The 27,219-nt window shown below is 42.4% G+C and overlaps 1 protein-coding gene across 1 annotated transcript in view; it reads left to right on the forward strand.

Annotated features, from left to right (window-relative positions):
* Positions 1 to 27,219, forward strand: part of itgbl1 (integrin, beta-like 1) — a 77,843-nt gene that overhangs the window by 36,183 nt on the left and 14,441 nt on the right. Inside the window, exon 8 of the mRNA XM_051709756.1 lies at positions 18,048 to 18,164. Within this exon, the coding sequence (XP_051565716.1) occupies positions 18,048 to 18,164 (117 nt within the window). The remainder of the gene's footprint in view (positions 1 to 18,047; positions 18,165 to 27,219) is intronic.

Consider the following 27,219-nt stretch of genomic DNA (forward strand, 5'->3'; position numbering starts at 1 on the left):
TAATAATAATTCCTGTAAAGGAGCCTGATTATTTTTTTATTTCTCAAAACTGATTGGATTCGTTGCACAATTTTATAACAATGTTATACCACTGATACTGACAAAGAGGAATAAATATAGTGTGCATCTTGGTCTTTGATTCATAGTTTTCCATTTAGAAAACTGCCCTCCAAATAAGTGTGACATAGTGGATAGTTGACGCACAATGTGTCCATGGACTTAATCAAGATTTTATATAAAAATGTATAGGAATGCATAAAAGAAAGTATATATTTACGTGCAGTGATTGGTGATCATTTCCTAAACCATTAAAAAAAAAAAAATTACCTTTTTGCCTTCACTTTAGAACTACACTTCATTTTAAATGGTTCTTCAAAACAAGTTAATTATCAAATATTCAAGTATTCCATGTAATCTCTCAAATAATATGAGGTCATGAAGACTGCAATGCAATTTATAATTATAAAAGAATGAGCAAACTGTCTAAAAGCTGTCTAAAATTGTTTTAGATAGGGTATTTCATGTCAAACTGCAGTATATGTGAACTTTCCTAAATTATTTTATATCAAATACTTAAATGCGTAATTAAATAATAGAATAAACCCCTAATCAATAACAGAAAGCTGAATATTGAAGTGGTAGCAGATTCTGCTTATGATACCACTGGATCTTTAAGCTTTTGCTTGGATGCAATTTGGAAGGAACGCTGTGGCTTTACAGTTCAGCATCAATAAGCCATAGATTGTTCCACTGTTTCTGCTTACTGAGAGCGCAGCCTGAGAAGTGGCCACCAAATGATGATTTATACATCTGTTTACATAGAATTTCACCCATGATTGGAGCTATAGGTTTGCTTGCTGCATCCATTATCTTGACAACAGGTAATTATCCAGGTTTCCTCCACTCTGAGTTTCAATCCCACAATTAAGAGGAACTGTCAACCTGGCTAAATCAATGCAAACATTTACGCAGTGCTGTGGAGAACCTCCACATATGAGGGATTCCCATGTCATACAGCAATTGCTTTGGATTCTTAACCCTTATGTATCAATAAGTTACTCAGAGCTCCTTTGAGGACAAAAATATCCATATCAAAAAACTGCCATAATAATATTATATATTAATATTATTTTCCAATATTCCAATATTATGGTCCTAATCATAACTACCAAATATTCATTAATTTTCAGGATTTTAACCCTTCAAATGCCAGTTTATTTATATAATGCCACTGTTGTTTTTTATGAAAACAAAAACAAAAAAACACAAAAAATGAATTACTTTCCATATACTAAATGCTAAGGACTACCACAGTCTGGGATATGTCAATGATTAGCAACAACACTTATTTTTATGTATTATTGTTTTTTGTGCAGTGTCAGATAAAAAAAAAAAAAAACTCACACTCAGGAACTTAGTGGACACAAATGTCCAAGTCAAAAAACTGCCATAAAAATATTATATATTAATATTATTTTCCACTTTCAATTACTTAGATTTTTTAACCAACATCAATCAAAACTACCAAATATTCATTCATTTTCTGGATTTTAACCCTTTAAATTCCAGTTTGTTTACATAATGCCACTGTTGTTTTACACACACACACACACACACACACACACACAATTCTCAGTACACACATACAAAACACACTCTGACATCCATACCAACACACCCACACACTTTTAGCTGCATCATTTATTCAATTGGCCTGAGTGCTCTATAATACAGCAAACAGAAAATAGGAAAAAAGCATGTATTTGCTCCTTAGGCTAAATATGAGAAAAATGGTGCCATCTGGTGGAAAATATAAAAAATTTAAATTTTGAAGCCAGGGCTCTGGAGTGAAAGCATAATATCATAGAATTCATGATTTTATGCTTTAATGGCACTGGGATCAAATACTGCAGTTTTAATGGGTTTCAATGGGGACATTTTTGTCCTCTAGGTTCTGAGTGTATCTATTTTGTGTACACAGTGTATTATAGATGTATTTTAGGAACTGAGGTTGAAATATCAAAATTCCCCCAAAAATACACACATTTGGCTAAATGTATGCCACTGGCTTTAACACAGCCAAAATGATCGAAAAAACAAAAATGAAAAAGAAAAAATGTCCCGAAGGTAGCACAAGGGTTAAGCCCCTGACTAAAAATAAATGATATTGTAAATCAAGCTGCGTGTAAGCCAAGCTTTTTATTTTTTTTTTTTACTTATTTTCCCATTTTCTTCGATTTAAGAATGATGGTCATCATTGTCCAGTGACTCTGGGAGAGTGTACTGTGTGCTAAAAATTCACAATGTAGCAAATGAACGGGAAGGCAGTGTCCCACTAGTCGATTTTTCAGTCATAACCTTTATTACATAGTTGCTGGAGAATTTGAGCGAGTTGGATCGCACGACTGCACCTCTCACCAACCCAGTTCCCTAATTAATGGCCTTACTGAATGAAACATAACTTCCGACTAGTTTGAAAATATCATTCAGTTGCTGGGGCGTACTTTTGTAGCCTTTGCAGTGACCAATGATCTTCTTCTCACGCTGAAGAATAGATAAAGCCTTTTTGGGTCTTTTCCAAGCTTTTTTCTGAGCAAACGTGAAGCGACATATCACAAATGTTAATTGTTATCCATGGTGATTTTGTAACCAAGGGGTTTTCAGTTGTTCTCCTACACTTAAATGACTAATACAATAAGAAATTGGAGACTAAACAGTCTATGTTAAAGGTGCTGTAAGCGATTTCTTTCATGGAATAGTACGCAAAAAATTTACCTACTCCCTTAAAGATATTAATGAATTAAGTGTCCTAAGATATCTCACCGGTCTCTGTGACAGCTGTAGACTTTGTAAACAGCAAATAAAATGTGTCCGCAGACCACGGACATTGATGCTTTTCACCTGTCAATAATTTTGCTCATTCTCATTTGAAGCAGATCATTTAGGCTATGATTCAAAATGTTTGTCAGTTGAGGGCGCTATAGTGCCACTGTTGAATTTGACAGCCACAGGAACAAACAATGCTGCTCTTTTGCTTGGTTTTGGTCTCAAAATTATCTTTGGAGGGCAGGGTTTTGGAATGAGGGGACGTGGCTAATTCAACGGCTCAGTCACGTGAACGCTTCAGAACGCTAAAATCGCATACAGCACCTTTAACTGAATGTAAATCTTTTCTTACTGAAGCTCCACATGAATATTTCTACAGCAAACACTAAAGGGATAAACTATACAATCACTCACGTTCACATGGGTAAAGTTAAACTACAGTTCCATTTATTACAATGGTTTATGTTTGTGTGATCTTTTTGTCTGTATTTTGGCAAACTTCACATGACAGGAAATCGGAGAAATGTTAGAGGTAGCTGTTTAGTCTGTAAGCCTTCTACCATTCTTAAATGGCAAGCATGACAGACCTCCAAAAGAAGTGGGTGAGATTTCTGCTAAAACAATTAGTAGGTGTGACACCCCAAAACCAAAATCTAGTTGTTTTGAGTCAGTTAGTGGCACCATGTCTTTACTCACACTGCTTACTCACTATAGAAAGTAGAATAGAAAAGCTTGTAAAGGGTTCTGAGAAATAAAAAGAGCCAGTTGAGCTTGTTTTCCCAGTGTAAAGGGAACAGCTGGGAGATTTCACATTCTTTTAAGTCTGGAATATCCCTCAGGAACTCAGGAAACACCTGTTCTGAAAGTGTTTCTGCTGACAATAAAAAAAAAAAAAAAACCTTTTCTACTGTAGATAAGTCGGTTCTTTTGTGAGCGTGTCCATTTTTACACTATATTATATGATGTCCAAAATCAATTTACTATTACTGTCTTTGAATTGTATACCCCACCATTTGAAAAGTAACAAATGAGTTATTGCATTGACGGAAGCTACTAAGTGTTGGTTTTTACACTATTCATTAGCTCACTAATGCACTCTATAGATTACCATGCATAGCCCATATACAAAGAATGCATCTTGATTAAACATGCACAGCAGCAATCATTCTACACTCTCGGCCGTCTTACAGGAGAGGGGAGAAGAGGCCTAATTTGTCACACAGATGTTGACTGATATCCAGTGTAATGTTGGAACTGCTTCGCGTGATGAGCGATCTTTTAAAGCAAATCAGCAGAATTATGGCTGATTGCAATCACTTCCTACTAGTTTGATAATGATGGCTTTCTTTGCTGTAAAATGTTTAAACTTCTGTTTGTTCTGCTATAAGAGGGAATGTAATTTCTGAATGCATCCTATTATATTTGGTCATGAAGATATATATATATTATGTAGCCTATGCATACATACATGCACATATGCATACATACATGCACACAAACATAAAAAAAAAAAAAAAGAATAAAAAAATAAATAAATAAAAGATTTTGCGCTATTTATAAGTTTTTAATCAAATGCAAGCTACTTTCTGATCAGAAAAGGTCAGATTTCCTTGCTTCCATCGAAGCACACAAGACGCTCTTTGGAACACTCAGAAATCATGCTGGGATAACATGGATCATCAGGTTTTTCACAATCTTGTGGAGTATATGTCAGCTTGAGTGCATGTTTTCAGTGCTTATTATTAATTATTCAATTAGTTTTTCATTCAAATCTTTATGCCTATAATATATTTTGTAAAGATTTATCAATATTTTTATTAAATTGTGAAAGAATGCAAAAAAATAAGCATTTTCAGTAGTGCTCTCAGATTTTTGGACCCCTCTGATATGTATATGTACTGTATATGTATATGTGTATATCTATATGTATATGTACAGTATATGTATATGGCAGTGGTGTGTGGCGGACTTTTAAAATGATGAGGCAGAGTGCCATCTCAGCGTTGTTGTTTTTTTTTCTTTTTCTTTTTTTTTCTTCAATAGTTCAGTATAAATTCTTTTTTCAGTTCCAGTTGACATTTAAATAGCTTTCAGGTTAAACCCATACAAATCTGAAATCTTTTATCACAACATATGATATGAAAAGGTAGGCCTGCATAAAAATATATAATATAAAAAGTCACATATTTTGTTTATAAATGCAACAACATAACAAAATACTAAAAATGGCTGTTGTTCTACATGTTACATATACAGTATTTTCCTTAAATCAGTTAATAATCATCAAATTTACATAGGCTATGTACATATATGCCCCAAAAACAATACCTACAAGAATAAAGCAACAAGCATATTTCATGTATATTTCATCTGTTAGACTATTATTTTTATAGTCATCATATTTTTTAATCATCCGCCATCTACTCCTTGGTAAACAGGGTTTGTGATGGCACGAATCTGTACCATTAAGAGCGAGTTCAGATTTCAAGTAATTTTAGGTTAATTTTGATTTGGATGTGACCAAAATGCGGTTGCCTGTGTCCAATGGGGACCAAATGTGGGCCCGGCTTTATTTATTTATAAATAAGATACATAAATAAAGTATATTCAATGTAGGGATGCAGCAGTGTGAGTTTTTGACAGTTAGATAACAGTCTGAGAAAAAATTGCGGTTGACCGTTTTACAGTTATTTTTATATTTGCTTATTATGCGGCAGCACTGATGCAAAAAAGGCATATCACAAAACAGTTGTCTAAACGTCTAAGTGGACGTATTTTTGGGGAATATGTGGATGCTAAGGGAAGCCCACACACAATAAATAAAATAAAAAAAACAATAAAAATAAGAGGTAATAAGAGATGCTCCAATCTTGGACATGACATCGCTTATGCGCATCCCAAACTCAGTGATGTGCTACTGTTACCGGAGTGCTTTAAAAGTGCGTAACAGTAAGATTATTGTGAGTGCGCAACATGTAGTTCACGGCATTAAACAGTTTCTTTCTTGTACATCAGTTTATTAAAGCAATCAATTGTCTGTCAGACACCCCAACATAAAGAATCGGCAACAGACTCAAAATACTGTCCACAACACCACACAAATAAATCTGTGGACTATGCATAATAACGGGAACATTGCTTACAGTAGGCAATTTAAAGTCCGATCATAACTAATGCGGTGAATTTGTACAGAAGCAATGCTTGAAATAATGAGGACGATTTAAGACGCAACTTTTTTTTTACAAAAGTTTACTCGCTGATAGGAACTATACGCAAATGCATCGCACACTGTCATCACGCTTAAACATTACAAAAAGTGGCATTTTTAATTCATCACTTTAAAATCACCAGCTAAAAATATTACACACACTAGTTTGTCATCTTCAGTCAGTCATTTAAATGCTGCCAAACAGCCGATTTAAGTCGCTTTTTTTGATGGATAGTCTGGTAGACCGAATTCCTCTATTATATTTTGGAATGTGTGTATTTAAGCTTCAGTTTCGTGTGAATTTAAAGTTTACGTTCAGTTCGTGACACGTGGCTCTTATATATTTATACATTATATATAATATTTTTTGCCACGTGTAAATAAAGCATTTCACGGTGTATAACCGTGGATTCTAAATTCTTACAGTTAAATTAACCGTACAATCGCGACATCCCTAATTCAATGCATACTCTTAAATATTTATACACTGTATCATATCAAACATTCAGAAAAAGCATTAGGGTTAATGTTTCAGAAAAAAAATTTACCCATTCAGAAAATTACAATTATTACCTGCTCATCTGAAATCTACTTTCCTCACCATGAAAAACAACTGATCATTTCTATGGATGCCTTTAACATCTCCACTGACACTACATATGACTCATGTGACGGATTTCATGTTTTCTAAATTCATATGAAAGTTTTGTGTGGGTTACAGACCTACAGACCAAATTTGCACATTGTCAGCCACTGACTGTTTTGTGAGTTCCAAATCTGTCACTCACTCGACGTTGTGTCGATGTAGTGACACTAGGGGTCACTCTTGGGAGCCCGAAACACCTCTGGTCTTTGATAAAAGGCCAATGAAAATTGGCGAGTGGTATTTGCATGCCACTCCCCCGGACACACGGGTATAAAAGGAGCTGGTATGCAACCACTCATTCAGATTTTCTCTTCGGAGCCGAACGGTCATGCTCATTGAGCTGAATTCTCACGACTGTTCATTCACCTCTGCTGGATCTGATGGCGCATTTCAGCGGCTTCTCCCTCCTCTGCACTGGTGCACTGCAGAGAACGCCCCTGGGTGCTTCGGCAGAATAAAATTAGAGTATATTTTCTGAAAGAGTATATTTCTCTAAAAGAGCGGCACACACGGAACGTCTTTTTAAAGACGCGTCTTTTTAAAGATGCCTTTCCGATTGTGTGTTATTCCTGGTTGCAGTCGTTACCTCTCAACTTCAGACGGTCATGATCGCTGTTTTTCGTGTCTGGGTGCGACACACACGGAGGCAGCGTTTGTGGATGGTTCATGTTCTCATTGCGAGAACATGACCATGGCAACGTTGCGGTCACCCCAGCGGCTCCCCGCCTCGGTCCTTCTACCTATGGGTTTGAGGCCAGTGCGGCTAGCACTGGGGGCGATTTGGGGACTCCAATGGGATCGCCTCCGCCGGGTATCCCCCCGCATACCTCCCATTCCCCAGCACGCTTGTCTGCCCCGATCAGGCTTCCGAATGAGTCCGCCAGCTCGTCTCATGGTGAATTCGGCCTCTTGTTTGGAGCCCACGAAGCTGATGAGCTCTCAAACGCAGCATCAGAGAGAGGGCTTGTCCAGTCGGACGCAGAAGCCTCAGCTGGGCTCCCACCTTCGGAGTCGATTGCCCAGTCACAGGCTGATGCAGAGATGATGACCATGCTTTCCTGGGCGGCCGCGAGCGTCGGGCTAGAGTGGAACCCTCCACTCTCCCCTGAACCGTCGCAGCTCGATGATTGGTTCCTGGGCTCGCGGCGCCGCTCAAAGCAGCCACGCCCCGCTCCAGTGCCTTTCTTCCCAGAGTGCACGAGGAGCTGACGAAATCGTGGGAGGCACCTTTTACTGCCTGGTCTCGATTCCTCAGTTCCCTCACCCTCACTACCCTCGATGGCAGGGCGGCCAGGGGCTATACGGTGATTCCCCCGGTGGATAAGGCCGCCACCTGGCGCGGACACCCAAAGCTCCCGTCCAAGCCCTGTAGGATTATGTCATCCCTGACGGCTAAAGCCTACAGTGCTGCAGGACAAGCCACCTCTGACCTGCACGCCATGGCTCTCCTGCAGGTCCACCAAGCCAAGGCGCTAAAAGAACTGCACGAAGGTAGTTCCGCCCCAGATCTGATGCAGGAACTGCGCTTGGCGACCGACCTCGCTCTCCGAGCGATGAAGGTCATGGCGCGGTCTCTCGGGTGGATGATGTCCACGTTAGTGGTCCAGGAGCGCCACCTTTGGCTCAACCTGGTCGAGATGGGTGAGGCCAACAAGACACGGTTCCTTGCTGCCCCCATCTCCCAGGCTGGCCTATTAGGTGACACCGTCGAGGACTTTGCCCAGCAGTTCTCGAAGGTGAAGCAGCAGACGGAGGCTATCCGGCATATCCTGCCCCGGCGTGGCTCAAGATCCCACACCAAATACAAAGGAAAGTTCAGACTGCTGAGAGGATTATTGCCCCCTGCCCTCCCTACAAGAACTGTACACTTCCAGAGTGAGGAAGAAGGCTGGAAAAATCACTCTGGACCCCACTCACCCTGCCCACTACCTTTTTGAACTGTTGCCTTCTGGCCGACACTTCAGAGCTCTGAGTACCAGAACTGTCAGGCACAGAAACAGTTTTTTCCCTCAGGCTATCCATCTCATGAACAGTTAAAAACTGCCCCTTCGAGCAATAATTATGTGCAATTCACAGTTTTGTCTTTTTATATTTATCCAACACATACTACCTCTTCTGCCATTACATTACCTTGCACTGTATATAACAGATTTGTATTTAAATTTGCACTACATATGTGTATGTGTGTATGTATATATATGTATGTATGTATGTGTGTGTGTGTAAATATATATATATATATATTCACGGTTCACGGTTCGTGAACTCGCATGGGAGAAGAAGTGTACGTCTTCGCCCCACGGAGGGGAAAGGCGCTATATGCAAGCGATACACCTGGCCAGCTGTTCCGTATTACCAAACTTACCTGTTCTTACATGACAAAACACGGGACCAAACCGGCTCAACTTTTTTTGCAAAATCTCGCAAAGGTATTGGGTGTTGCCCAGCCTGCTGCTCTGCAGATGTCTGCTAGAGGTGCCATTGGCCAGTGCCCACGAGGATGCCAGACTCCTTGTAGAGTGTGCTCGTATTCCCAAAGGGGCGGGCACGGACTGGGCCTGGTATGCCAGAGTGATGGCATCCACGATCCAGTGGGCAAGCCTCTGTTTGGAGACAGCGTTCCCTTTCCGCTTCCGCCGAAGGAGACAAAGAGCTGCTCAGAGCGTCTAAAGCTCTGCGTGTGATCCAAGTAGATGTGCAAAGCACACACCAGACATAGCAACGACAGGGCTGGGTCTGCCTCCTCCTGGGGCAGTGCTTGCAGGCTCACCACCTGATCCCTGAAGGGGGTCGTTGGAACCTTGTGCACATAGCCCGGCCGGGGTCTCAGGACCACATGAGAGTCTACTGGACCGAATTTCAGGCAGGTATCGCTGACAGAGAACGCCTGCAGGTCCCTAACCCTTTTGATGGAGGTGAGCACAATCAGTAGGGCCGTCTCCAAAGAGAGGGCTTTCAGCTCTACTGACTCTAGCAACTCAAACGGGGCTCTCCGAAGGCCCAGGAGGACCGCGGAGAGATCCCATGAGGGAAAGAGGCATGGTCTAGGAGGATTCAGCCTCCAGGCACCTCTCAGGAGCCTGATGATCAGGTCGTGCATCCCTAAGGACTTACCATTCACTGCGTCGTGGTGTGCCACTAATGGTGGCCACATACACCTTCGGGGTGGAGGGGGACAGCCGCCCCTACAGCCTCTCCTGCAGGAAGGAAAGCACTGACCCAACTGCGCATCTCCGGGGGTCTTCACCTCAGGAAGAACACCAACTCATGAACAAATGCCACTTCAGGGCATAAAGCTGCCCCGTAGAGGGAGCCCTGGCCTGAGTGATCGTGTCTACCACTGCTGGTGGCAGGCCACTTAGGTCTTCCGCGTCCCGTTGAAGGGCAAGACATGGAGGTTCCAGAGGTCTGGGCGTGGGTGCCAGATGGTGCACCGTCCCTGAGATAGGAGGTCCTTCCTCAGGGGAATCTGCCAGGGAGGGGCTGTCGCGAGGAGCGTGAGATCTGAGAACCAATCTGAGTGGGCCAGTACGGCTTCACGAGGGTGACCTGTTCCCCGTCCTCCCTGACCTTGCACAGGGTCTGTGCAAGTAGGCTCACTGGGGGGAACGCGTATTTGCGCAGGCCCCGGGACCAGCTGTGTGCCAGCGCATCTGTCCCGAGGGGGGCTCCCATAAGGGAATACCAGAGTAGGCAGTGGGAGGATTCCCGGGAAGCGAACAGGTCTACCTGTGCTTTGCTGAATCGACTCCAAATCAGCTGGACCACCTGGGGGTGGAGTCTCCACTCTCCGCGACAGCGCTTCCGCTGTGGTGTTGAGGCTGCCCAGGATATGAGTGGCCCGCAGCGACCACAGCTGCTGCTGACTCCAGAGGAAGAGATGGCGGGCGAGTTGCGACATGCGATGAGAGCGTAGGACGCCTTGGCAATTTATATATGCTACTGTCGCTGTGTTGGCTGACCGGACCAACACCTGCTTGCCCCGCATCAACGGCAATAGCCTCCACAGGGCGAGCAGTACAGCCAGCAACTCGAGGCAATTGATGTGCCAACACAGCCGTGGTCCTGTCCAGGAGCCAGCAGCTGCATGCCCATTGCACACAGTGCCCCAGCCCAACTTGGAGGCATCTGTGTTGACCACAATGCGTCTGGACACTTGCTGTAGGAGGACTCCTGCCCACAGAAACTCAATGTCTGTCCAAGGGCTGAATAAGTGGTGGCAGAGTGGCGTGATAGCCACGTGATGTGTGCCGCAGCGCCATGCCCATCTCGGGACTCGAGTCTGAAGCCAGTGCTGAAGCGGTCTCATATGCATCAACCCGAGTGGCATGACCGCCGCCGAGGATGCCATATGCCCCAGGAGCCTCTGAAAGTGTTTCAGTGGAACCATTGTCCTCCGCCTGAATGACTTCAGGCAGTTCAGCACCAACTGCGCGCACTCGCTTGTGAGGCGCGCTATCATCGAGACCAAGTCTAACTCCATGCCGAGAAAAGAGATGTTCTGAACTGGGGAGAGCTTGCTCTTTTCCCAGTTGACCCGAAGCCCTAGACGGCTGAGGTGCCTTAGCACCAGGTCCCTGTGTGCACACAGCAACTCTAGAGAGTGTGCTAGAATCAGCCAGTCATCGAGGTAGTTGAGTATGCGGATGCCCACTTCCCTTAATGGGGCAAGAGCTGCCTCTGTGACCTTTGGGAAGACGCGAGGGGACAGGGACAGGCCGAAGGGGAGGACCTTGTACTGATACACCAGTCCATCAGAAGCCAACCATAGCAAGGGTCTGTGACGAGGTAAAACGGAGACGTGAAAGTACGCATCCTTTAGGTCTACCGCCGCGAACCAATCTTGATGCCAGACGCATGCAAAAATGTGCTTCTGCATGAGCATCTTGAACGGGAGTTTGTGTAAGGCCCGGTTCAAAACTCACAGGTCCAAGATTGGCCGCAACCCACCGCCTTTCTTTGGCACGATGAAGTAAGGGCTGTAGAACCCTTTTCTCATCTCGGCTGGAGGGACAGGCTCTATCGCGCCCTTGCACAGAAGGGTTGCGATCTCCGCACGCAGGGTGGCGGCATTCATGCCCTGCACCGAGGTGAAGCGGACGCCGCTGAACCGGGGCGGGCGCCTGGCTAACTGAATCGCGTAGCCGAGTCGGATGGTCCTGGCCAGCCATTGCAACAGGTTGGGAAGCTCTAACCACATGTCCAAGCTCCGGGTGAGGGGCACTAAGGGGACAATCGCGTCTAACATACCTGTGGGTGGGGCCTCGTGGTGGGGGGAGCAGGGGATGCCACGTCGAGGAGCCTTGCTTCGTCTTGAACTCGTGGCTGTGCTGAGGGGGCCCTCGAAGCACTTACCTTGCTCCATGTACCCAGCGTTGGGGGGGTCGGCGACGGGGAAGGATGGACTTTTTGACCTTCCTCGTAGCTCATCACAACAGCCAGGGGTGTGAGTGTGGTGCGGTCAGGTGCATGAAGGCGTCCAAGTCACAGGTGCTCAGTGTCCGGTTGCCTAGATAACGGTGGTCGTAAACACCGACTGTGTGACCCAAGGAGTGAGAAAACAGCTCTTATTTTGAAATTGTGGGTACTGCAGCCCGTTCGGTGTGCGGAGAACACAAAACAAAAGGGAACATAAGATTTAACTCCCGGCCCTCCACCGGGGGACAGAGTGGTCTGGATACCAGCTCCATGGCAGCAGCGGACATCTCCCTCCCTGGGTCGTCCATCTCAGGGGCGTTTAGCCTTCCAGGTCCTTGCGCCCGGTCGTGAGGCGGGGGGCATCAGCTTCCTGCAGGGGGCTCTACGCTGGGGCTGAGAAATGGGCTCGGCTGTGGCAGAGCCGCCTGGGCTTTCGCCACCACAGGAGGATGCCCTCGGTGAGCAGACAGGGTACGGGATCTTAAGCTGCGCCGGGGTAAGATGTGCTGTATCGCCTCAGTCTGCTTCTTCACTGCCGATAACTGCTAGCAAAGTCCTCGACGGTGTCACCGCAACCGCCTTATCCACCTGAGGGATCTCCGTGTACCCGTGGGCCGCCCCGCTGTCGAGAGTAGTGAGAGCGGACGAGCTGGGAAGTTGGGTTTGGGCAGAAAAAGGTGCCCTCCACGACCTCGTCAGCTCGTCGTGCACTTCCGGAAAGAAGGGGACTGGGGGGTGGGGGGGATGGGGGGGTACAGCTGTGAGCGGCGCCCTGAGCCCAGGAACCAGTCATCTAGCCACGAGGGGTCAGGGGAGGGTGGAGAGTTCCAGTCCAACCCGACACTTGCGTCGGCCTCAGACTGGGTGGGCAGACCAGAAGGTGGCAGCCCAGTCAAGTCCTTGGCGTCCGATATCGCCAGTGCGCTCTACGACGCAGCAATCGAGGACTCATCCTGCTCGCGAGCCCTGAAAGAGATGTTAAGCTGGCCGTGAGGTGAGCTGGTCTCATCTCAGAACTCGACGGGGGCAGAGGAGCATGCTGGGGAACGGGAGGTCCGCGGGGAATTACCTGGCAAGACCGCGCCCATTGAAATCACCAAATCGCCTCCAGCACCAACCATTCCACTCGCTAATTCTCATTGGCCTTTTCTCAAAGATTAGAGGTGTTTGGGGCTCCCAAGAGCGACCCTTAGTGTCACTACATCGACACAACGTCGAGTGAGTGACAGAAGGGGAACTAAAGAAAGGAAATGGTGCCCTCTGACCACACGCAATATTAATGCCTTTTAAAATGTGTTAAAGTACATTGTCAGAGTCTGTATTTATAACAATTAGATAACTGGCAATATGAACAGTTAACAGCATTCCAAAGTGGCCATTCGGTTAATGGCTGATTTGCAGGCAAATTTGGTAACACTTTACAATAAGGTTATATTCATTAAAGTTGTATTAGTTAACACAAAACAAACACTTTTACAGCACTTATTAATCATGGTTAATGTTAAATACAACATAGACTAATAAGTTGTATAAGTTAACATTAGTTAATGCATAATGAACTAACAATGAACAATTGTAAATTTATAAATTAACATAAGCCTAACCAATATTTATAAATGTTGTAAAGAAAATATTGTTCCTAAAATATAGTTTATTTTTAGTTCATTATACCTAATGCATTTATTAATGTTAATGAATAGAACCTTATTGTAAAGTGTTAAAATTATTTATTATTTCTATTGCATAATGGGGAATAGACTCAAAATTATTGGTAGAATATGGCAAACATATATGTTATGTAGCTTATTTGGCAGAGCATTGGACTAACAACACCAAGGCCAGGTGTGCGATTCCTAGGTAACACACACTGATCAAATGTATACCTTGAATGCATTGTAAGTTGCTTTGGATAAAGGCATCTACCAAATACATAAATGTAAATGCAAGAGTTGTGAATGCCACAATCAAGCATTTTCCAATATGTCTCCAGTTCTTAACACCATTGAAACTTTACAGGAGGTTGTGGAGTGCAAAGTAGATTTCAACCTCTTTTATTTCTCAAGGGCTTTTATTCTTACGATAGTCTACAGCAAAGGACATTTACACCTCCTCTCTATATATACAGATTATGTTTTATATTCATATCCCACACACATACATGTATTTCCATCTTAAAACCTACTCTGAAAGGGATTTACCTCTGGTTCTTTGTGGCTCTTGACATTTCCTAATTGCACTTTAAAAAGCAGACAGTGAGAAAGCTGCTCACCCCATTTAGTGCACCAGACTCATTTGCATGAACCTCTGCTTTTGGCACGGTAGGTTCATGCTTCACAAAACACATCAAGATACACTCAGCACGGCTCCAGCACACTTGTCATTTAATGTCAGAGATGGCAGTGGTCTGTGCTGCTAAACATTTGTGTCTTTACAAGTCTGATTTTCCATGTCAAATTTGTGACACAAGAGTGATGCAGTCTTGGCATGCATCGACATTCTCGTCATTCCAGAAAGCCAAGGAAAAAGAACTTCACAATGATTGCTTGAGTATTTTGCTATTTATGTTCCATATTGCATTATATTTAAAATAATGCCAAAGGCGTGTGGATGGTGTACTATTTCTGGTGAATTTTCTAATTATGCATCTGTGCATTCTTTTTGGCTAATATTGCCCACACACACCTTGCAAAACATTGCAACAGCAATTTTTAAATGTATGAACTTAGAAGTTGAGAAATAATTAAATATATGATAAATAAATCAATTTCTGCAAACTGGGACATAAGCTGGTTAACAGAGATTATGTTTTAATGAAAATCCAGTCTTATGTGGAATGGCTTGTGCTGCTCACAGGGCAGCATTGATCTCAGATTTTGAGCACCATGGTCATAAAGTTATAATAGTGTCACTCTTAGAGATGAATCAGGGGTCATATTATTGGCAATTGATGAGGCTGAGTCATTAAGATGTTTAACAATTGAGAGGAATGGAGCTTTGTCTTGGCACCCGTACAAGAACGGCTCCCTGGAGAATTGAACTTACCAAATGTCTGTCTCTCAAATATTGTGAAGGAATTAATTGTTTCGATTCAGACCAAAGTGCAGTACATGATCAGCGAGGGAGCCATTAATCACTTTAAAGCTGGCAGTGCTGCTTTCTCCATTTATGAACACATAATGCCACTAACTACTGTGAAAAAGCATATGGAAAAGATACACTTTCTCTCTGGGGTGTACAGAATGTGATTGATACAGTCTGTATTGATTGTATCGATAAAGAAATTGAATAATGTTTGTAAAATCTATTTATGCTCATAGATGTTTACTCTGTCCTTTCATAACAATAACTTTTAAATTTAATTGAGTTCAACTTGTCACTGACTTCTTTATAATTCAGTACTGTTGATGAATGGCATCATTAGGGGGCATTCACATATAACGTGTTTTGCTTCTATCTGCGCTAACTGTTTTTCTATGTAAATGCGGTAGACGGACATCTTTGACTGTTGCACCATGTCTCGCTATTTTTCCAGCATCTCATGCATCAGCGCCGCATTTTTAAGATGCGTGTCAAGTGAAAGGAATTTAATCTTTTGAGACGACGAGTCTCCATACACTTGCATTATTATGTTCCATTAGTTGCACTGAACTTTTTTTAACCATAGAACGCATATGTGGGTCAAAAATCACCCAGCGTCTAGTTTTTAGGACATCATTTTTAAATGAAGGGGTCTTTAGATCTGCCACTCCAGGTATTCCTCAGTTAAAATGTCTTCTGTCGTGTGAAGTTTTTTAAAAAATTATTATAAGGGAATTTGCATCACTACACCTAGAATGCATATGTGGGTCCTATATAACCCATGGGTGTTTAACACTGGTATTATTTTTGTAATAAATTGTTACGTTATTAAAATATGTTAAACACCATGTTCATGTTTATATTTATGTGTAGTATGCTATCCAGCCGATACTCATATTCAAAGTACTCGACATTACACCCATTACAGGGGCAGTCCTCGTGGAGCAACCTGAAGTTTGATGCCTAGTTCACAGCAAGGGCACAATGGTCATAGCTCCTGGACCACTTCTTCATGTGTTTAAACCTGCAACTTTTCTTTTTTTAGGACACTTCACCACTCTGAACAACAACTAGCTGCCTAGATTAATATATTAATATATTGTCATTCAGCAACATAGTTTATCAAGTTTATCGCAATTTTGTTTTGTAAACAACATTTTATCCTAGTCTGTTGTACTCATTTGTTTGTGATTGCCCATATTTCTGTTATACAGGCTTTTTTTTACACTCACACAAAACTCCTACTCCATTTTCAATATGTCTGAAACTCTTTAGAATGAAATAAAAGATATATCAACTATTTAGAAATTTAAATTACTAATAAAATTGTCATTAGAGTCAATTTTCCTTGAATTTTTATTTTTAAGTATTTTTTATGAAGAATAAGCATATTTCACGTGGCTCTTTTTTGACCTGCATATGCATTTAAGGGGGTGAAGGTGCATATGTGTTCTAGGGTTAATTCAAGAACTTCTTCTGTCTGAACAACCCCTTAGAGGTGTGAGAAGGAAAGGAGTAAGAAAGAAAAAAATTAAAAAGGTAGTGGCTATTTGCACTAAGTGCACCTTCCCTTACAAAAATTAACGATGGTTTTACCACAGTAATCAAAGTATCACTTTAGTATTTTGTAGTAAAATCAAAGTAACCACTAAATGAAACATGGTTACTATATTAACACCAAATCACTGTAGTAACACCATGGTTAATATTACCCAGATTAAACCATTCTCTCCCTGACCACCACAGTGACCAAATCACTGAATATTTAGGTTGGACATACAGATATTCCCGCCCCATTGCCATTGGTTTAACCTTATGGCTTTGTCTGGCTGGTCGGGATGCTAAAAAAAATAGAGCAATGTTTTGAAAGTGCCACAGAGCCACAGTGTTTTGAAGCACACTTTTTGAGGTAATCAACCCACAAATTGTTTACTTATAATTGCCTCTGCATATTAAACTGGGATAGGAGAGAGAATTCTCACATTGAAAAAATAACACACTTCACCTTTAAGAAAAGAAAAAAGAAAAAGAAAAGGAGTCTTCTCACAGGAGAGATTTTTTTAATTTAATTTTTTTTTTTTTTTTTTTTCATTGCAAGGTGAGTGAAAATTCACACATAGCAATTCCAAGGGAAGGGCTATGTGGCATCACTAAAGCTAATCGATAAAGCAAAAGTGTTATGACATCACCAGTTACTGTGGCAACAGCAGCACGCAGCTTTTATCTGCTTGGCAGGCTGAGAGGTTGTCAGACAGGGCGTTGCTTTGTTGTTCTTTTCGCCTGCTTGGAGCTAGAGTTTTAACGGCTGTCAATGTCAAACAATGACAATGCCATTTTAGCAGACAAATGTATTCTTTGATAACCATACTCAGACTCGGGCGCTCTGCATTTTTTAGTGCAACAGCCTTTCAATTGACCTTGAAACCAAATAAGTTCAATTCAAGGTGAAATGTGGACTGTAAAGGCTTACTTCACCCAAAAATGAAAAATGTTGTCCTCATTTCCTCACCCTCATGTCATTCCAAAATAGGGACTGACAGCATCAGTCACTATTCACTTTCATTATATGGAAAAAATATGTAATGAAAGTGAATGGTCATTCTTCATAACATATCTTTTATGTTCCACAGATGAAATAAATATTCATACAGGTTTGAAATTACATGAGGGTGATTAAATGTAGGCGGAATTGTCATTTTAAGGTGAACCAACCCTTTCATTAAAAAAATAAATAAATAAATAAAAAATAGAGAAATACATTAAAAAACAAAAAACAATAGCAAAAATATTAACAGATTGAATCTCATGGTCTTTTTCTTGTTTTGTTTGTTTGAATATTTGCCAGTCACAGTGTGTATTTGTGTGTTTTAGGGCAGTGTTTGTGTGGCCAGTGCACATGCCATCCACCGGGAGATAAACGTGTACATGGCAAGAACTGTGAGTGTGACGACCGGCAGTGTGAGGACCTGAACGAAGAAATTTGTGGAGGTAGAATACACAAACCTTACTATGAGCATCTAATGGAGAAATGAATGGGGAGTCTCAGATACTATAGTAAACTATGGTAAAAAAAAAAATACTATTTATATATTATCAATTAAACTTTTACTTTATTTATATTTTTCTGTCTTATTGAATAAAATGATTGTTAAGTGGCATACTTTAGGGCTTATAAACTTAGTAAATGTAAATCTAGAGAATTTTTTTTTTTTTACTTTAATTATACATAATTTATTTCAACTTTAAGTCAAGTCCATCGCTCACAATCTAATGAACATTGCAAACTGTAAAGACAGCGTAATACATTATTCACAGCAAGAAATACTAGCTTTCTTTATAGCCTCTGACAGATCATTTGTAAATATTAAACAAAAAGAAAAGAACAGACTTATCAACTGCTTTAAATGACTTTCAGTGCAGAGAGGCTGTTAATTTCTATGCTATCATAGAGGCTTCTTGCCTCTTTTGTAGATTGCCATCCAAAACAAAAACCAGTGGTGAGACACCACAGCATATCAGTTTTCCTATGGTGATAGCATAATAGCCTGTGGGTTTAAACATAAACCCACTCTGTAGACTACATCTTACTGTACAATGCATCATGCAATCGACAGACAGCTCTTACTCATAGACTTTCTCTGCACTGACCTATTATAGGACTATATCCTTTATTTATTATGGTGGAAAGTACTGCATACATTAACACTGTCTGACTTTAAGTATATTGATTTTAAACACCAGGGTGTCAACCATGTTATACAAATGGTTCTGTCAAAAGAGGGCAAGTAGGTGATTAATAGAGAATTGGTGTTCACCCAGCCGTATTGTTTTTTTTAAAGCCCACCCTCAGAACATGCACATTATGGATTATAATTGAAAATACATCAAATCAATTGGTTGATTTATTCTTTAATGCCTACGAGCCAGTGGCGTGAATGATGATGCAAAATCCCGTCTGGGTTTTTTAAATTATTTTTTACTACAACATAAATTCATGTTCCAGTTCTATAAATTTTTTCTCAATGTTTCTGGGTTAAAGGCATATGGAACACCATTCACCTTTCACTTGGGACTATAAACAAGCGACCAATGCTAATAAATATGTATTTTATTTCTATTTTTTTTTTTTTTTTTTTTTGCATTGATTTAATGGTACATATGACCAGCCAAATATTGCCTGTGTTCTCTCAGTAATACCCTCCCATGTGATTTGACGTTTTCACTCACAGAATTAATTTATCATTGCTGACTTTGAATAGTGTCTTTTTACAATGACATCTGAAACTGAGAACTTCTGTTTTTGAATGATGCTGCGCCTACAGCGCTAGGTGTTATCGCAACATTATCAAGGTCACTACAAAATGGTCATATGTATATGAAAGAAATTGCTGAAAAACTGAAATCCACCTCGGTTTGTTCTGTTCTGTTAGTGTTTATTTTGTGAAAATGAACGTCTGTCTGCCCATTATCCAGCCTATTTCAAGACTACTTGACATACACTACCGGTCAAAAGTTTTGAAACACTTGACTGAAATGTTTCTCATGATCTTAAAAATCTTTTGATCTGCTTAAATATTTTAAATTAGTTTTGTAGACAAAAGTATAATTGTGCCACCATATTAATTTATTTCATTATAAAACTAAAATTTAATAAAAAAAAAAAAAAAATACGTTTTTGAAAATGATGACTTGGACCAAATAATAAAGAAAAGCAGCCAATAAGTGCCCAACATAGATGGTAACTCCTTCAATACTGTTTAAAAAGCATCCCAGGGTGATACCTCAATAAGTTGGTTGAGAAAATGTCAAGAGTACATGTCTGCAAATTCTAGGCAAAGGGTGACTACTTTGAAGATGCTAAAATATAACACAGTTTTGATTTATTTTGGATTTTGTTTAGTCACAACATAATTCCCATAGTTCCATTTATGTTATTCCATAGTTTTGATGACTTTACTATTATTCTAAAATGTGAAAAAAAAGAAAAAAAAAAAAAAGAAAATGATAATAAAGAATGAGTGTTTCAAAACTTTTGACTGGTAGTGTATATACAAATAAATGAACATGAAACATTGATTCCCTATCTGCCACTCACTTGACGTTGTGTCGATGTAGTGACACTAGGGATCGAACTTGGGATTTTTGAGAAAAGGCCATTGAGAATTGGCAAGTGGAATTGGCAAGTGGTATTTGCATGCCACTCCCCCGGACATACGGGTATAAAAGGAGACGGCTTGCAATCACTCATTCAGATTTGTTCTTTGGAGCCGAGCAGTGTAGAGAAATCCATTAGCGTTCCATTCACCTCTGAAAGCGAAAGTGTAAAAACTGCTCTTGGATATATGGCGCATTACAGCGGGTTCTCCCTTTCTCACACAGATAAGTGCAGAGAACGCCCCTGGGTGCTTCAGCAGCCACACTTGAGAGAAATAAAAGAGTATATTTTCTCTAAAAGAGTAAGCACTGACGGAGAGCATCTTTTTAAAGATGCCTTTCCATCTACGTGTAGTTCCTGGTTGCGGTCGGTGTCTTTCATCCTCTGACGGCCACGATTGCTGTCTCATGTGTATCGGCCATAGACACGCTGAGACAGCGTTCGTGGGTGGCTCATGTTCTCACTGCGAGAATGTGACCATGGCAACGTTGAGATTGCTGCTTTATTTCTTTCATAGAGAGAAAGCCACTCCAGTCACTCCCCATCCTGGTCCTTCTGCTTACATGCACAAGGCCGCGGCGGTTAGCGCTGGGGGCGATTTGGGGGCATTAATGGGAGCATTTCTGCCGAGTGAATCCCCACGGACTTCCCATTCCCCAACACGCTCGTTTCCACCAGTCGAGTTCATGGATGAGTCAGGCGGCTCGCCTTAGAGCAGGCTTAATGTCTCATTTGGGGCTCGCAATGAGGATGAGGTATCGATCACAGCATCGGAGAGCGCACCCAGTCAGAGGCTGACGCGGCGCTGATGGCCATGCTTGCCCGGGCCGCCGCGGTTGTCGGGCTGGAACCCTCCACCCCGCCCTGAGCATTCGCGGCTGGACGACTGGTTCCTGGGATCAGAGCGCCACTCTGCCACAGTTCCTTTCTTACCGGAGGTGCATGAGGACCTCAAGAAGTCATGGCGGGCACCCTTTACTGCCCGGTCCCGTTTCTTGGGTTCTTCCACTCTCACTACCCTTGATGGTGGGGCGGCCAGGGGGTACACGGAGGTTCCTTGGGTGGAGCAGGCGATTGCGGTGCACCTGTGCCCGCCACCTGGCGGAATCATCCTAGGCTCCCGTCCAGGGCCTGTAAGTTCACTTCGCCCTTGATGGCCAAGGTGTACAGTGCTGCTGGACACGCCACCTCCGCTTTGCATGCCATGGCCATCCTGCAGGCCCACCAGGCCAAGGCTCTGAAAGAGATGCACAAGGGTAGTCCTGACCCGGGATTGATGCAGGAGTTGCGCTCGGCGACTTACCTCGACCTCACTTCGTGGGCTCTCAGGCAGGCGATGTCCACTATGGTGGTCCAGGAGTGCCACTGGTGGCTCATCCTTGCAGAGATGAGCGACGCCGACAAGGTCCCCATCTCTGAAGGTGGCCTGTTCGGCGACACTGCTGAGGACTTTGCCCAGCAGTTCTCGGCAGTCAAGAAGCAGACGGAGGCAATCCAGCATCCTGCCCTGGTGTGATTCCTCCACCATCTACAGGCAGCCGAGATCCAGTACCCCGTCTGCTTGTCACAGAGGGTGTCTACTTGTGGCAGCAACACCGGCTCCTCCACAGCCCGAGCCAACAGCTCGGCCTCAGCGTAGAACCTCCCACAGGAACTTGACACCCCCGAGGAGGGCTTTGAAGCGTCCCTGAGACGGGCGACCCAGAGGTGAGGAGACCCACTGTCAACCAGGAGGTGGTACACGGACCACTCCATACCCCGGTGGAGGGCCGGGAGGAGAATCCTTGGTTGCCGCATGCCCAAGGGGCACCGGCACTTTCATTTTCAGAAAAAGACGGGCTTCCTTGTTCTCTGGGTCACGATAGCCATACACCGAACATTTGCAGCAGGGGTGCTGCGGATGCGAGTCCCCTGCCTTCGCGCACCCAACTGCGACATACACAAATACCCACGACCAGGTGTATGTGACGCGCCACAAAGACGCCCAGCCTCCTCTCCCATCACAGACCGGTCCTATGGTGGGTACGCAGAGTGAGATAAATGCTCTAACATTTCTCTCAGCACAGCCACGAGTTTGGGACATGAGGCCTCTCGACGTGGCAGCTCCTGCTCCGCCCTGCCGCGAGGCCCCATCCGCGGGTATGTCAAAGGTGATCCCTTGGTTCCCTTGCACAGAGTCTGGAGGCATGGCTAGGCCCTCTCCAACCTGTTGTGCTGGCTCAGGATGATCCGACTCGGCTATGTGATTCAGTTTGCCAGGTGCCCGTGTAGCAGCTCGCAAATGGTACACTGGACTCAAGAACTAGACAGACACTGTCATCAGGCTCCAACACTCTTTTAATCTGAAAAGTGGATATGCCATCAGTAAAACAGTGGAACAATGCTCTCTCTCCAATCTGGTACACACAGTATTAATTATGGAGAGAATCATCACATGCATCTGTTCATCTCAGCGCACTCTAACAAACTGAGATTATATTACCAATAACAGTTAACAAGAGAAAAGAAGATAAACTGCAAACACATAATATGCACAAAAATATAGGAAAAATAAAATATAAAAATACATATACATATAGAATTATGGACAGCGTAAATAACACACATATATAAATATACACCACCAAAATATATTACATGCATTATTAACAGATATATGAATACTTATGCATCACAGTTATACAATACATCATATGAAATTATAATTGTCATCACTTCCATAATATATAATGCGTTATGTATTAAAATGAAATCAAAATAACTATTATTACATTGTTCAGGCCCATACACGTGCAGAACACATGTGCAGAGCACACCGCATGCAAAGCACGCCACGTGCAAAGATTGTACTACAAGCACAACGTATATTTCAGAACATAAACCATCACTGTAACAATTAATTAACCCCAGAATCACATAGCAAATTATTAACATACCTGAAAAGAGGATATGCCATCAGTAAAACAGCGGACAATGCTCTCTCTCCAATCTGGTACACACTAAACATATAATGCTAGTTAGCCAAGATCTCAAAGTAGATCAAAACCCAAATACTACATCAGTGCATGAATGAACATGAACAGTGCTATTTTGAATAAGTATAACATATATAACCAGCACCGAAATAGCATTTATTCAATAAAACATTACATACTAGTATTAATTATGGAGAGAATCATCACATGCATCTGTTCATCTCAGCGCACGCTAACAAACTGAGATGACGCATGCGCTGTGCAAGCATAACGCCTGAAGCGCTTCACTGATGACATTCCCCCTCCACACAAATACTCCAGTAGACAGAGAAATAAAGTTCCAATCCTCATATTACACACCTAACTTAGAAACAACTCTGAACAAAATTTCGTGAAGTTCACTAAATTTGGATAATAATACATAATATAAACACAGAAATACGATATTTAAAGGAAAGAAAATAAAATAACAAGAATGACATTTTACTCCAGCTACACCAACCCATGTTCAGTGGCGTCTGTTCTGCCTCACTAGTAGGCAAGGACACCACTGTTCTGCGTGCAGAAATCGCAGTCCTTCTAGCGAAGGACGCGATAGAGCCTGTCCCTCCAGCCGAGATGAAGAAGGGATTCTACAGCCCCTATTCCAACATACCGAAGAAAGGCGGTGGGTTGCGGCCAATTTTAGACCTGTGAGCTTTGAATCGGGACCTGCACAAGCTCCCGTTCTAAATGCTGACGTAGAAGCGCATTCTGTTATGCGTCCAGCGTCAAGATTGGTTCGCGGCTGTAGACCTGAAGTACGCATATTTTCATGTCTCGATTCTGCCTCGGGAGTCAGGCATACCAGTACAAGGTCCTCCCCTTTGGTCTGTCCCTGTCACCTCGTGTCTTTTCGAAAGTCGCAGAGGCAGCCCTTGCCCCACTAAGGGAAGTGGGCCTCCGCATCCTCAATTATCTCGATGACTGGCTGATTCTAGCTCACTCTCGAGATTTATGGTGTGCGCACAGGGACCTGGTGCTCAGACACCCCAGCCATTTGGGGCTTCGGGTCAACTGGGAAAAGAGCAAGCTCGCCCGGTGCAGAGCATCTCTTTTCCCGGGACGGAGTTGGACTCAGTCACTATGATAGTGCGCCTCATGAGCGAGCATGCTCAGTCGGTGCTGAATTGCCTGAAGTCATTCAGGGGAAGAACAGCAGTCCCACTGAAACAATTTCAGAGGCTCCTGGGGCATATGGCATCCTCAGAGGCAGTTACGCCACTTGGGTTGATGCATATGAGACCACTTCAGCACTGGCTTCAGACTCGAGTCCCGAGATCAGCCCTTGGATGGTCCTTGCAATTCTACAGGCAGGGGTTCCCCTAGAACAAGCGTCCGGGTGTGTCGTTGTCACAACAGACGCATCCAGGTCAGGCTGGGGCGCCATTTGCAACAGGCACGCAGCCTCAAGCTCCGGGACAGGACCTCGACTGCGTTGGCATATCAACTGCCTCGAGCTGCTGGCAGTATTGCTGGCTCTGCGGAGGTTTTGGCCGTTGTTCCAGGGCAAGCACGTGTTAGTCCGGACGGACTCAATTTCAGAGACCTATTTGAAGACCTATTTCTAAATTGCCATTTCTCTCAAAAGTGTTGGAGAAAGTTGTTCTCCTTCAGCTGCAGACTTTTTTGGAGAAGAATTCTATTTTGGAAGCATTTCAGTCTGGGTTCATAGCACATCATAGCACAGGATCTGCACTTTTAAAGGTTTTTAATGATGTTTTGTTAACTGTGAACTCGGGGGATTCTGCAATTTTGGTGCTATTAGATCTTAATGCGGCATTTGACACCATAGACCATGATATTCTTATAGCCTGACTTCAACAGTCTGTAGGGGTCCAAGGAACTGTCCTTAATTGGTTCAAGTCCTATTTAAGTAATAGAAGCTTTCATCTTCCACAGCCCTTCTTACTTGTGGGATCCCACAAGGCTCTATTTTGGGACCAATTTTGTTTTCATATATTTACTTCCAATTGGGTCAGTTTTTAACAAACATGGAATATCTTTTCATTATTACGCAGATGATACTCAAATTTATCTGCCAATGAAAAAGTAATTCATTAGAACCTCTTTTAGCTTGCTTAAAAGATTTAAAATCATGGCTGTCTTTGAATTTTTTTACATTTAAATGATTGTAAAACAGAGATTGTTGTGTTTGGGGCCCCTGATGTTCTGGGGTCATCTAATTTCAGTTTAGGTCCTCTAGCTACATACTGAAAACCGATGGTGAAGAACTTAGGGGGTACTTTTTGATAGTTCACTTAAATTTGACAAACAGATTAATTCTGTTGTCAAATCAAGTTTTATTTATTTTTTTTATTTTTTTTCTCACTTAAGAACACTGGCTATGGTTAAGTCTTTTCTTTCGTTTCATGATTCTGAGAAGGTGATGCATGCATTGTTTCATCACGTCTGGACTATTGTAACTATTGAATAGTTTGCCTCTGCACATTAGAACAGCTCCTCTACTGGTATCTTTTAAATCTCGGTTAAAAACCCATCTTTTCTCCCAGGCTTTTAGCTAAACCATGATTGGAGATATGTTGGTACCCATGTGTGTTGTGTTGATTTTAGTAGTGTTTTTTTATGTTTGTTGTTATGTACTTGTTTTAATAATGTACAACACATTGGTCAACTACCTTTTGTTTTTAATTGTGCTTTATAAATAAATTGCCTTGCCTTGGCGAAATTTTTGCCATGAAATGATTAAGTCATTTTGTATTAATTGACATTTTCCAAGGCCATTTGCTCATGGATTACAGCTTGAATCATGTAATTCACAGTGCATACTTTGTTTTGAGATAATAATGCTATAGAAATATTGGCATTGGAAATAACTGGCACTTGTGAATTCTTAGAATTTGTTGACATAGTAACAAACTTTATGGATAGCAATTCAAGCTGTGGCTAGTGAGAAGTAGTAGAAAAGAAACTTTTCAAGCCCCCTGCTGGGGTTGTCAGGTCATACGTAAGCTATTATATATTTGTATATATGTATATATATATATATATATATATATATATATATATATACAGGTGCATCTCAATAAATTAGAATGTCGTGGAAAAGTTCATTGATTTCAGTAATTCAACTCAAATTGTGAAACTCATGTATTAAATAAATTCAGTGCACACAGACTTAAGTAGTTTAAGTCTTTGGTTCTTTTAATTGTGATGATTTTGGCTCACATTTAACAAAAACCCACCAATTCACTATCTCAAAAAATTAGAATATGGTGACATGCCAATCAGTTAATCAACTCAAAACACCTGCAAAGGTTTCCTGAGCCTTCAAAATGGTCTCTCAGTTTGGTTCACTAGGCTACACAATCATGGGGAAGACTGCTGATCTGACAGTTGTCCAGAAGACAATCATTGACACCCTTCACAAGGAGGGTAATCCACAAACATTCATTGCCAAAGAAGCTGGCTGTTCACAGAGTGCTGTATCCAAGCATGTTAACAGAAAGTTGAGTGGAAGGAAAAAGTGTGGAAGAAAAAGATGCACAACCAACCGAGAGAACCGCAGCCTTATGATTGTCAAGCAAAATCGATTCAAGAATTTGGGTGAACTTCACAAGGAATGGACTGAGGCTGGGGTCAAGGCATCAAGAGCCACCACACACAGACGTGTCAAGGAATTTGGCTACAGTTGTCGTATTCCTCTTGTTAAGCCACTCCTGAACCACAGACAACGTCAGAGGCGTCTTACCTGGGCTAAGGAGAAGAAGAACTGGACTGTTGCCCAGTGGTCCAAAGTCCTCTTTTCAGATGAGAGCAAGTTTTGTATTTCATTTGGAAACCAAGGTCCTAGAGTCTGGAGGAAGGGTGGAGAAGCTCATAGCCCAAGTTGCTTGAAGTCCAGAGTTAAATT

Source organism: Myxocyprinus asiaticus, chromosome 11 (genome assembly GCF_019703515.2).
Source record: "Myxocyprinus asiaticus isolate MX2 ecotype Aquarium Trade chromosome 11, UBuf_Myxa_2, whole genome shotgun sequence".
In the NCBI taxonomy this organism is placed as follows: domain Eukaryota; kingdom Metazoa; phylum Chordata; class Actinopteri; order Cypriniformes; family Catostomidae; genus Myxocyprinus; species Myxocyprinus asiaticus.